This window comes from Zonotrichia leucophrys, chromosome 19 (assembly GCF_028769735.1).
Source record: "Zonotrichia leucophrys gambelii isolate GWCS_2022_RI chromosome 19, RI_Zleu_2.0, whole genome shotgun sequence".
NCBI lineage: Eukaryota > Metazoa > Chordata > Aves > Passeriformes > Passerellidae > Zonotrichia > Zonotrichia leucophrys.
In genome coordinates, this window is record NC_088188.1 from 8503343 (window position 1) to 8516507 (window position 13165).

The 13165-nt window shown below is 48.4% G+C and overlaps 1 protein-coding gene across 9 annotated transcripts in view; it reads left to right on the forward strand.

The window, feature by feature from the left end:
• Positions 1–13165, forward strand: part of RPH3AL (rabphilin 3A like (without C2 domains)) — a 40628-nt gene that overhangs the window by 21290 nt on the left and 6173 nt on the right. For 8 of the 9 annotated variants that reach the window (XM_064729099.1, XM_064729094.1, XM_064729100.1 and 5 more), the window contains 3 exons: positions 3150–3312; positions 9080–9193; positions 10445–10612. In XM_064729099.1, the coding sequence (XP_064585169.1) occupies positions 3150–3312; positions 9080–9193; positions 10445–10612 (445 nt within the window). The remainder of the gene's footprint in view (positions 1–3149; positions 3313–9079; positions 9194–10444; positions 10613–13165) is intronic. The other variant, XM_064729102.1, reaches the window with a different exon arrangement.

The following is a 13165-nucleotide window of genomic DNA, read 5'->3' on the forward strand; positions in this document are numbered from 1 at the left end:
GTTTTGTATGAGGACCTGAAAGTCCCAGAAGTTTAAATAGTATAACAATAAAATTATCACAGTGTGAAAATGTAGATTTTAGAATTTTTGGCATGGGGGTTTTGGAGACAAGATGGTGGAACTTGGGCATGTCCAGCCTTTCTCCTTCTTCTTCTTGGTCTCCATTTTTCTGCTGTGATGTTGGCACTTTGGGATTGGTTTAGAATAGAAGTGCACTGTCTAACATAGGTGATAGGTATTGGAATGTAATTGTAAATATGTTATATAGAGATGATAGGTATTGGAAAGTAATTGTAAATATGATATATGTAGTTTGTAGTATAAAAAGACAACACCGCCCCAGGGGCAGTCAGAGTGCCTTTGGCTGCCCTGCTGAGCAGATCTTGGATGGGCAGAGAGAAAATTTTATAGATAAGAATTAATAAACAACCTCAAGAAAACTGAAAGAGCTCTGGCTCGATCTAAGCAGGGGTTTGGTGAGGAGGACTCTGGGGAGGCTGCGAGTGTTTGTTGTGATTCCCCAAGCTGTGATCCACCTCTTTATCAGCAAGCCCTAGTGTTTTCCCTGCTCAGGAGCTTGTTTTAGCACTTGTGTGCTCAGAGCAGCAACATGAGTCTCAGCAGGGCCCAGTGATTCTGTGTCAGGTCCCATTTCCAGGCTGCTCCTGAAAATGCTCGATAAAATCCCCATCTGCTTCTGCGTGTGTCACTCCATAGCTGCAGTGATGGCTTGATGCAGCTTTAATGGGAATATTATCAGGGTTATAAAAGGCATTTATCTGCCATGGCCACGGCTGTCCCTCTCCCTGGTGACGTTCCAGCTCCACTCAAACTCAGACTGCTGTGGGGAACAAATTCCACCTTAATGTGAACTGGTGGGAGCAGCATCCTCCTTTCCTTGGCAAGGGTAAACTCCTGCTGAGAAATAAGAATTTTATTTTCAAGGCTCTGTTACAGATGGATTAATCTAAAATCAAGCAAGGACTTTGCTGTCAGGCCACTCTGGCCATCAATCAAATGCCATCAATAGCAGTCAACAACATCAACCATGGATCAAAACGTGGAGTTTTGATCCAAGGATGCTCAGAGTGCAGAGCAGGATGAGATCCCTGGTCCTTTGGGATGGGCTGTGCTGCAAACCTGCAGGGGCAGAGGGACTGAATCCATCCAGGGCAGAGCATCTTGCTGCAGTTATTTCAGAGCTGATTTCAAAACAATTTCACTGCTGCCATAATAGGACCAAACTCTATTAGAAGCACCAATTTAAAGGGAATATGTATGCAGAGAATCGATTTTATAGTAGTAGTAGCACATCAGAGCTGGGTGTGTTGTGTCATTAACTCTTTCTGTAACGACTTGCTTTGGGGTAGTGAGGAACCTGGGGGTGCCCAGCCTTTGTTCCAGCCACCCATGCTGTGTCTGATTGGTTTTATGGTGTGTCTAAATTGGAGCTAGCCTGAAGATAATAGGTCTCTCCAGTGCTTCAAATTAAATTACAGATGTTGCAAGGTCTGTTCAGAGAGTGACTGTACCAGAGAGCTGTTTCCTCCCCAGCAGCTCATCCAGGGAAGGTGTGTGTGTGCACACCAGATCCCCAGCACGTGTCAGGGATGCACAATCCCAACCCTGTCCCTGTTCTCCTGCTGCTCCCAAAACCTCCAGCCCTCCTCAGGGAGCCCTGGGCTTGCCCAGCCTGCAGCTCCACGTGTACCTGTGGATCTGTGCAGGGATGTCTGTCCCACACTTTAAAATCTGTTGAATTTCTTGATTCTCAGCAAGCAGAGCCCGTTCCTGCAGGGTCCCTGTGCCCATGTGCTGTTTGACACACTGCTCCGACTGCTGGGAGTCCCCACGTGCCAGCAGCAGGGACAGAAGGAGCTGTGTCAGCCTGTGCCTTGCCTGGCTGGGTCACTTTGGCTGAGCTGTCCTGCCTGCCAAACCCCCTCTGCAGAACTACAAATTGCAGTTTCTCGGGGAAATTGGCTCCCCAGCTCTTTTCCCGGGTGGCAGACTCACCCTCCTGCTGGGTGGTTATTCCTGCAGGGTGGTTTCCCAGCAGGAGAACGTTGGTGGAGCTGTGGGATGCTCTCACCTGCTGCTTTGCAGACCCTGCTGTGATGCACGAGCCTCTCCCCATTGCACATGTGCTGGGTCACAGCACTGCTCTGCTTTCTTATAGGTGGATTTCTTTAAAAACCACATTCCCAGCTCCCCCTCTGCGTTCACATCACCTGCACTTGGCTTTCAGCACCCCAAACACAGAGATTGGAGCTCTCTTGGTGGCTCTGGGAGCCAGGCAACCATCAGTGTGGTGCTGCTGCTGCTGTCGTGCTTTTTGAATGTCAGATTTTGTCACTACAGGTGTCCTCCTCGGTGTCAGCTTTTGTCACTGCCCTCTGCTTTTATTAAGCTCTAAAGGCAAGTTGCAAATGTATTGCTGCAATTAGGGGTGTCTGCGTTTGCACCCACTGCCATCATGATGAAACTGTGTGTGAAGTGCTTTGGGAACTTGGAGTGGGAGCACTGATGATCTCCTTCATTCTGAGCAGAAGTGCAAGAAGTAAAAAATGATATTTTTACTATATTAACTTATTTTTGCCCTGGCTGTGTCATTAGCTCATTATCAGGCTGCTGGAAGGCACACAAGAATTAGCTTTGCAAGAGGCCATTTCTCCTTGTCTGAGCTGCCACCCTTCTCCCTCCCCCTGGCTTACAGCAGCCTCTATATTAAATATACCTAATAGAGTGCCTTCATCATAAGCTGCATTAAAGCTAAATTGGAGAGGAGAGGCTGTTCTTACAGCAGATATTACAGTTTGGTGCTCGAGGTCCATTTCCTGCTGCAGGTTCTGGTTATTTGAGAGGAGTTCTTGTTCTTTTCAAGCTCGTTACATGACCTGGCTTGGCCTGAATTGCTCTGTGGGATGAACACTGGGGTTGTGCTGTGGGTCCAGCATGAGGCAGCACTGCCATCACCTTCTGCTCCCCCTTCCATCTGCTGCTTCCTCCCAGCTGGGATTTTTCAGCTGTGGAAGGAGGACAGAGATGAATCCGGGCAGGAATTTGGGATCAGAGCGAGCAGCTTGGCAGGGGGAGCTCATTCTGGCGTAAAAACCCAGCTTAAAGTGTCCTGTCTGTGTCTCTGGCAGGTGTGGAAGAGGTCTGGGGCGTGGTTCTACAAAGGGCTGCCCAAGTACATCACCCCTCTGAAGAGCAGCAGCAGCAGCAGAGCCCTGGAGATGCAGGGCCAGCCCTGGCAGGAGCCCGAGAGCGTCGGGAGCAGCCGCTCCTTCACCTGGGCCAGGGGAAAAGGTTGGTTGTGCCACCCAAAAAACAGGAGGGAGAAGGAGCTGCCTTCTCCTCTTGCTTCCCAGCAGTCAGGGGAGTTGTCTGTTAGAGGTGTGGTGTGTTCCCCATATGGATATTGGAGTTTTGTGGTTTTTGGAGGATTTGCTGATGTTGAAGTGCACGTTGGTGGCTGAGATTAGTCCCAGTCTGTGACGGTGTTCACAGGGGTCCCAGGTTGAGGGAAGAGATGAGGATCTGCCTCCATGTTTCAGAAGGCTTGATTTATTATTTTATGGTATATATTACATTAAAACCATACTAAAAGAATAGAAGAAAAGGTTTCATCAGAAGGCTGGCTAAGCTAAGAATAGAAAGGAATGATAACAAAGGCTCTGCCTCTGATTCTCTGTCTGAGCCAGCTGGGCTGTGAATCCCCATTAGTTATAAACATCCAAGATAGACCAATCACAGATGCACCTGTTGCATTCCACAGCAGCAGATAATCATTGTTTACATTTTGTTCCTGAGGCTTCTCAGGAGGAAAAATCCTATGGAAAGGATTTTTCATAAAAAGATGTCTGCGACACCAGTCCTCCTGGAGCGCCTGTCCTTCAGTCCAGCCCTGCTTTCCTCCATTCCTTGCAGCCCTCACCCCAGTTTTTCATAGCCAGGGCTGACCCAAAACTGGGCTCATTCCCTCCCTCCTTGCTCCTAATTCCTGCTGCTCTGCTGGGCAGATTCCTCAAGTCACTGTGAGCTGGGTTAGGAGTTGCTCTGCCAGCATGTGAGTGCTGCAGAATCAGAGCTGCTGCCAGTTCTGCTTTGATTTCCTTTCTCTCTGTGTGGATTAGCAGAGCTGTCTGGCCTCTCCCCTTCTGTTTTTTGCTGTTAGATCCCTTCAGCTGGAGGAGACCTCTCCAGTGAAGCAGCTGCATTCTCTCCTCCACTCAGCAGAAGTGCAGGGGGAAATAACCTTTTAATAAAGAAACCTCAGGAGCCCTGGGTTTACAAACCTGCTCTTCAGGGCCCAGCTAAGAAAGCACTCCCAGCCCTGCTGTAACTTTTGTAATTAAAGACAAATTAGATCAACAGTAGATGGTTGTGTTGCCCTCCAGGAGATGCTTGGAAGGAGTTAGCAGAGGGACTGATTGATGAGGTTTTTTGTTCACATGATAGAAATAACATTAAGAGTCGAAGCTGTTGAGCCCTGGCCTGGCCTGCTGCTTAGTTCAGCTTTTCAGTTCTGTTTTTTTGGAGAAGGCTTCCCCATAAATACAGGCAGGAGCAGGGGGAGGACAGCAAAGTGACCTTTGGTGAGCTTTGATGTGGGTGGTGAGCTGCCTCTGTCCCTGCCCTCTGATGTCTGCCTGGCTGCTGCTTTATGGGTTGGGTAATATTAATTTATGGCTTTATTTTCTGGTGCTTTCTTTCCCCGTTGCCCTGCCTGTCCTCTGGCCAGCTTTCAGTGGGCACTGCAGGCTGTAATTCATCTCTGGAGCTGGGAGCTCGTGCATCTCCCCCCTCCTTTCACCTCCTTTGAAGCTGCCAGTGCTGGGGATCCTGCTGTTCACCATCCCCCAAATGGGGCAGGGCAGCTCCTTCCCCCGTGGAAATGTGGATCCGTGACATTGCCAGGGTGAACCTGCAGCTGGAGCTGGGCTGGGCTGGTTCCCTGGGCCTGGCAGAGAGCATTTGTCAGCTCACACCTTGTGCAGGCTCCCCCAGACACGTCCTTGCAGCTGGCTTGGCAGGATGTTGCTGGGAGTGAGCTCTGGCATTTAACACACTGACAGGCTGCTCTCCCTGGGCTTTCCATCATCCTGGCCAGCCCTGCCCAGCCCCTCTGCTGGTCCCTGAGGTGCTGAAGGAGCCAGCTCTGAGCTCTAAAGGGATTCAAGGCAGGTGGGGCCAGCCCAGTCCTGCTACACCCTCCATGCCAGGAGAGATGGGACAAACCTCAAATGTCCCTTTTTCCCCCTCAAAACTGAGGCATCAGTGCCAGAACCTGGGGATTTGCTCCCACTGCAGGAGGGTGGAAGGCAGAACCCACCAGGCAGAAGTTTTATTTTTTGCACCCCCAGTATTTCCCCTGTGCTCGCTGCCGCTGGGATTTGCTGGTGCCTTTGGTTTTTCTGCTATAAACAAGCAGTTGCCATGGGAACCCTGCTATTAATTAAGGCACAAATGTATTGTCAGGAGGAGAATGGCAGCAATATTTCTTCTGCTGGGCAGCAGCTCTGCTGCATGTGCTGGAATGTGGGTGGGATTCTCAGCTGGGTCAGGAGGAGGGAGCGAGAGCAGCAAGGGTTTTCCTGATCCAGGCTCTGAGCTGTGCAGGAAAAAGGTGGAAATCAAACAGAAGCGTGACCCCTGAGCTGCTGCACTGTTTGGCAGGAGGGCTGCCAAAATCCTGGGGGATTTTCCTGTTCCATCCCTGTTGCCAGGCAATGGGATGTGCCAGAGGCAGGGGAGCAGCACTGGGCAGGGGGATGCAGGGGGATGGAGCAGACAGGGATGTCCTGGGGAGTGGCTGCAGGCCACCCAACCTGCCAACTTTGCAGTGGCAAAGCTGCAACTTGTGCTGCTCCTGAAAGGGACAAGGGCTGGCTCCAGTCACCTTTTCCTTCTTGGGGTGTGATGTGGCACTGGGACCCTGGGCAGTAAAAATCCTCATTTTCTCTCACTCCCCCACCTGCACTGACCAGGAGCTGTCGCCCTCCCTGCTCCCTGTGCTTGCCAAAAATCTGCAGGGCTGTGCTCACCCTGGGGCTGTGATTCCCACGTGCTTTTGCTGTTTCTGACAGCTGCAGGAGGTGCCAGGGGCTCTGTGTGTGTGTGCCAGGCTGGGCCTGCCCTGAGCTGGCAGCACCAGGGAGCTGGCATGGCTCTAAAATCACACATTTAACACCAGATCCCAGCCCCAGCCAAGTGCTCCTTCCCCTTGGCCTCAGCACAGCCTCCCCACGTCCTGATTTGCCTCTGGGGACAGGAACAGCCAGAATTGTCCTTCCCCATCCCCTGAGTGCCCCTGGCTTGGGGATTGAGGCACGTGGGCTCTGCCAGCAGCTGCAGGGCTCCAGGCTCCCACTGAGTGACCCATTCCCTGTGGAAATATTGCTTTTCCAGCAAGTTTTATCTCAGCAGATTTTCTTTTATGAGCTTTTTTTTTTTTTTTTCCCCAGTCAGCTGGAGATAGGGATAAATCTGTTCCATCCTCTGAAAGAACAGCTGTCCAACATCTCCTATTGATATATCAGCAGCTGCTGGAACACCAGATTTAATACTTCTGGGCTCTGGAAAGTGCCAGCAGAAGGTTTGGATGAAGGATTACCTGAAAGGGAGACTTTGGTGCAGTGAGTAGAAGGGAATCTTATTGGCAGCAGAGGAAATGAGAGCAGACAGGGCTGGTCCTGTGGTGAGAGTGCCTTGCAGTCATTAATATTTTCTTCCTCTTGTGCTGCTTCTCTCTGAGCTGCTGAATGGCAGCAGGGACAGGCAGCTAAAGTCACCTCCACTGATTCACTGGGGCCTTCTCCAAATAAATCCTGGCTCCCAGCATTTCCAGAGGATTCATGGAGGAAGGGGCTGTGCTGAGGAAATGGATTTTATGAATCCAGGAGAGCAAAAAAAGAAAAAGAAAAAATAAAAAAAATGATGACCAAGTGGAACAGGACTTCATTTTCTGAGAGATTTGAGCAATAAGATGGTCAGAATGAGCCTTGCAGCTGAGATTTGGATTATATAGGAAAAATAAAAACCTATATAAAAAAACCTATACACTCTGGTATGTATGGATTGTTTTTAGCAGCGTTTATATAGAACTCCCCACCACTCCCAGGGAGTTCTGAAGATGTTGTTCCTGAACCTGACGCTCCCAGGTAGTAATGGAGATATTTTTTAGACAAACCTTTGCTTTGAGGACTCTTGGCCAGCATTGCAGCCCCCCAGCTTTTAAAAAGAGCTTTTTTCCCTGCAGGGAAAGGCAGAATGTGTGTGAGGAGCTGCCTGCCAGGCCAACTTCAATAATGCCTTGCAATAACACTGCCTGCCAGCTTTAATATCCTCAGAGATGTTAGCATTACTTTAGGTATTCATTCCTCTTTTTTTTTTAAATGAAATACTTTGTGTAGCACAGATCCTTGAGTACAGGCGTGTCTGCAGAGGTGCTTGGCAGGAATATTTGACAGCTCCTGCCCTGTGCAAGGGGAGGGATTCCCATCCTGCTGCCCTGGGGAGTGCTGGGGGGTTTGGGCTGGCACAGAGGGATGAGCTGACAGCTCTGTGTTACCCCGTGGCTGTCACCTTGTTCCCCTGCACCCACGTCCCCGCAGAGAAAATCACTTCTCACAGCTGTGTGAGCTTCTGGAGATGTCCTGGTGGGTCTAAAACTCATCCTTGGGGCTTCCTTTTCCCTCAGGAGAGGCTGCAGGTTGCAGTGTTACCTGCTTTACATCCCTCATGGGCTGGTTTTGTACTTTTCTCCAGGAGCTGTGACCTGCTGTTTGAAGTGGCTGCCAGGAGAGCTGGTATCTGCCTGCTCAGATGGAGAAGTGCAATCCCTCAAACAAAAAAACACATTTTTTTTTCCCATTACTTTCCTCCTCAGCCCCACCATTTCTCTTCTGAGATCAAACCACCACGAAAATCCAGGAATTGGGAAAAAACATTATTTTAATTTTACCCAGAGCAGCTGGCAGCCGAGTTATCTTTTACACCAGTGTAAGCAGGAGAGGTGTTTGCATAATTGCATGGAAAAGTGGGAAGAACCTGCCAGTTTGGGAAGCTGTGTCTGGCAAAATGAGGCTCCTCCAGCTCTTTTGGAAAATATGGGGAGTGGAAAGCAGCAGGAGGAGAGCCAGGATTCAGGGGGAAGAAAAACACAGAGGGGATAAAAAGGGAGAGCAGAGCCTGGAGCAGCAGAGAGTGGCACAGGAGCACCCCAATGTCACCATGATACTTTCTGAAAAATCCTCTTTGCCCAGGATTTTCTCCTGGGAAGCTGAGAAGCCTCAGAGAGCAATGAAAACAATAATTATCTAATTGCTGCTCCTATGTTTGCTGCTTTGGAAATGTGGCTTGGATATTTTTTGCCAACAGGTTTGATTGGTTCCACGTGAATTGTTTTAATTTAATGACCAATCATGGTCCAGCTGTGTTGAGGCTCTGAGCAGTCACAGGTTTTTATTATTCATTCTTGTTAAAGCCTTCTGATGTGTCCTTTCTCTTTCTTTAGTATAGTTTTAGTATATACTATATTATATTATATTATATTATATTATATTATATTATATTATATTATATTATATTATATTATATTATATTATAATTATATTATTATTTATATAATATATTAATTTATAATATATAATATATTATATATATATATATAATATAATTATATTATAATATAATATAATATAATATAATATAATATAATATAATATAATATAATATAATATAATATAATATAATATCAGCCTTCTGATAACATGGAGCCAAATTCTCATCTCTCACCTCATCTTGGGGACCCCACAACCACCACATCCCCGTGGTCCCAGCCAGCTTTAGGAGAGAAGCACTGGTGGGGTGTCTGCACCTTCTAGAGTTCTAAATCATCTGCAAAGAGTAAAACCACCTCTTGCTGTGGGGAAGCAGCAGGTAAGGTCTCCTTTGGGGAGGGAGAACGTGAGCAGGGAGTCAGAGTTTGTTCCTGTTTCCTTTGCACCCATCTGGCAGCTCTTTGGGGAGCGTTGTGAGCGTTGTGGATGAACGTCTGTGTCCTCTCCTGCAGGGGTTTCCAGTGACAGCGAGAGCGACTCAGAGCTCAGTTCCTCCAGCCTGGATGACAAACCCGTCCCCATGGGATCAAAAGGCTCCCAAGGGAGAAAGCTCCAAGCAGGAATGGGTGAGGAGCTGCACTTCCCTGTGGCTGGAGGGTGGGAGGTGTGAAGTGGTTCAGTGTTTGGCTCTTGGCTGTGCTGGGTGAGGGTCTGAGCCTTTCTCCCTGGGATTTCTCCCTGGCTCCTCTGCAGCATTCCAGGAGCTGGGAGCGGCTCCTCATTGTATTTGTGAGGTGCCCTTGTGGCAGGGAGGAATGATAAACCTGACTCCATGTTCTCAGAATATGAATTTATTGTTTTATGATACTATATTATATTAAAGAATGCTAAACTAAACTATACTAAAGACTATAGAAGGGATACTTACAGAAGGCTGAAAAGATAATAATGAAAAATCGTGACTCCTTCCAAAATCCTGATACAGCTTGGCACTGATTGGCCAATGAGTGAAAATAATTCACAGCAGAATCCAATGAAACAATCACTTGTGGGTAAACAAACTCCAAACACATTCCACATGAGCAAAACACAGGAGAAGCAAATCAGACAATTATTGTTTTGCTTTTTCTCTGAGGCTTCTCATCTTTCCAGGAGAAAATTCCTGGGTGAAGGGATTTTTCAGAGAATGTGAATGTGGCAGCTCCTGGCACCACATCCCTGGCCAGCTCCTCACTCCTGGAATCACTGGGATCGCTGGTGTTTCCTGGGAGCAGAGCACAAGAACTGGGGCTGACCCTGCTCCTGAGGGCTCCTGGCTGGAGCTGGGATGTTCCTGCTTCTGTAGGACCCAGCTCAGTATCCACATCCTGTGGATTCTGAATTCACATTGTCTGGAAAATTCTGCATTCACATTATCTGGAAAAATCCCTTCACTCAGGATTTTTCTCCTGGGAAGCTGAGAAGCCTTAGAGAAAAAGGAAAACAATAATTGTCTGATTTGCTTCTCCTGTGTTTTGCTTCTTTGGGATGTGTTTGGAGATTGTTTACCCACAGGTGATTGTTTCATTGGATTCTGCAGTGAGTTGTTTTCACTCAATGCCAACTGGGGCCAAGCTGTGTTGGGACTCTGGAGAGAGTAATGAGTTTTCATTATTATCTTATTTATTAATTAATTATTTCATATTATCATTATATTAGCCTTCTGTAAGTATCCTTTCTGTATTCTTTAGTACAGTTTAGTTTAGCATTCTTTAATATAATATAGTGTAATAAAATAATAAATCAACCCTCTGAGAACATGGAGCCAGACTCATCACTCGTTCCCATAAATACAACAACACCCCCTTTGATGCCCTCAGCTCATCTCTGTCTTGCAGCCCCCACCAGGGGACCCAGCCCGGGCAGGAGCAGAGCCCTGGAGCCCCCGCAGTGTCCCCAGCAGTGGGGCAGCCACAGCAGCCTGGGCAGTGAGCAGGGGGCCGAGCTCAGCCCCACGGAGAGTGACCACCCCTCGGGCAGGCGCCCCAGCGACACTGGCACCCCTGGTAAGCTGCACCCCTCTCTGGGCACATCCCTGCTTCTTGGGGCTGAACCCCCTGAAAGCACAGCTTCCCCAGAGGCTTTGTGTGCTTCCCCAAAAGCTCGGTGTGCTTTTACACTTTATTTTGGGAGGGGAGGGAGGGCAGTGCTTCCCCGGTCAGAGCCGTCTGTGGCCGGAGTGATTGGGTGACCAGCTGGTGTTTGGGTGTGAAAAACGCCAATCACAAAATTTTAAAAGTCTAATAGTAATAAAATAGTTGTAAAAATAGTAGTACAATTAGAGTAATAATAATCGGGACAGTTTAAATTGCCAGAGGCACACAAAGCTGTGGCCCCAGGATCACTTTTCTCTGTGTCGTGGTTTGAGAGGAAGTGAGTTTTTTGGGATACTGGTGTCAAGAGGTCTCAACTGTGTTTCTATGGCACAAGAGGGACTCCTCACCCCTTGATGAACTGAGAATTGATTATCTAAAGGGTGGTGATGGACTGAGAGTTGGTGATCTGAGGGATGTATTGGAAATTTGGTGGGGGGGAGGAGGAAATGTTTTTGGAAGGTTTTCATTCTTTCTGTATGAAAATTCTATTCTTTTTTTCTTTCTAACTATAATTTTACATATAGTTGTAAGTTAATAAAGCTTTCTCTTCTTTATTTCTAAGTGGGAGCCTGCTTTGCTCTATTCCTGGTCACATCTCACAGCAGACACCAGGGAGAATGTATTTTCACGGGGGCACTGGCATTGTGCCACTCTGCTTCTTTTTCTTTGTATTAGCAGATGCTGTCACAGTGTCACACACCTTCTCCCCTGAATGCAAAAGCTTTTCTGCAACATGAGTAATGGTCTGGGGTGGGAGCTGCCTACACCCACGGCCAGCAGCACTCAGAGCCTGGGGCTGTGGCCCTGCAGAGCTGCTCTGTGTCCTGCAGAGCCAGCAGAACAGATTGAGCTTCTCCTGAAGCAAAGCAAAGCCCAGCAGCTTTATGAGAGCGAGGAACATTTTTTCCTGGAGGGAGGTTGCTCTTGAAGCCAAGCATGGCTCTTCCCAGAACTCTGCAGTGCAGAAGAAAGACACTTTTTCCCCCTCAAAAACCTCAGAACAATTAAGTGACTGGGAAAGCAGAGGCTGCTATCACACCTGAAGCAGCTGAAAGAGATGCAAATGTGTTCTCTCTGCAGTTCCCACTAATTTAGTCACTAACCCCTCAAGTTATCATCCAGCCCCGCTCCCTCCTCAGCATCCCTGCCCTCTGAACTGCCTCTGCTGTTCTTCCTGAGCCTGCTTGGTGCTGGCCATGTTGAGGCATAAATTGGATTAGAGAGAGCAGGTTCATCCTTCAGTGCACCAGGGAGCCGTGGTCCCCCTCCCTCCCTGCTCTTCCTGCTAGAAACAGGCAGCACAAAATTGTTCCTCTGCTCTTCCCTCCCTCCCCAGCTCCCAGGCACTGTTTTCCTTTAGTTTTTCACCAGACAAACCAAACAAGTGATTCTTCTGCTCTGTCCTTCCTCCCCCTGGATTAGAGCCTGCCCTGGCTTTATTTTAAGCTCCTGTTGTGCAGGATTACAGAGAATGGATTCCAGAGGAGCTGCAGGTTGTCCTTGGGGTTGGAATGGGTGTTGGTGGACACCAGGTGACCCTTTGGGTGCTGTCTCTGATGGATGGATGGATCCACTCCTGGACAATGTGTTTGTACTCAGTGTTCTGTAGCTTCTCTGCTGCTCTTTGAGCCAGCTGCTGCCTGGCCATGACAGTGCAAACTCTATTTCAGAGCCTAAAAAAAAGAAAAAAAAACATTTTTCATGCTAAAAACTCCATATGCAAAGCTTGGCACAAGGGGTCACATCTTTCCAGAGGGATCTCCTTGTGAAGATGGGGGAGAGGTGAAGTGACAGGCAGCACGGGCTGATATTTAAAAAAAGGAAAACTGCAGCAATCTCCTGAGCCCAGTTAAAGCTGGCCCTGAGATGTAGAGAAGATCCTGCTAGGGAAAAGGTTAAGCCAGGTTGGCTGCCTAGGGAGTTTCTGTGAAGATCTTTATGTCTGGGGTCATTTATTTCTCAGTGTTCCTGCAGAAGGGGCTGCTTTGTTCAGAGCCCAGGTACAGGGGCTCTGTACCCCCAAATCCAGGCAGGGAGGCAGGAAATCAGCACTTGGGGTGCCTCTCTTTGCCAACAAACAGAGGCTGCTCTTGCTGTTGATATCTTTAAATTGTGCTGGATTTCAGGGTTCCCAGCCTCTCCCTGCCTTTTGGACATTCCCTGAGCTCTGCCCTGCCGCAAGAGCAGAGCAAGGGGCAAAGATCCTTCCTCATCTCAGCTGCAGGATGCGGCTGTTAAAAGCTGATTTTCTGCACCTTTACAACACCCTGTCAGGAGCAATTTTTGCTCCATATTATCACCTCAGGTGTTGTTCTTTCTTTGCACTTCTTTTCTCACCTCTGCTCTAACTCTGCTCTCAAGTGCGACTTGGCAGAGCATCCTGAGATCCCAGGCCACCTCCAGAGCAGGAACTGGGGACAGGTGCTGCAAAAGCAGCTGCTCTCGCTGTCCTGGACTCTTCCA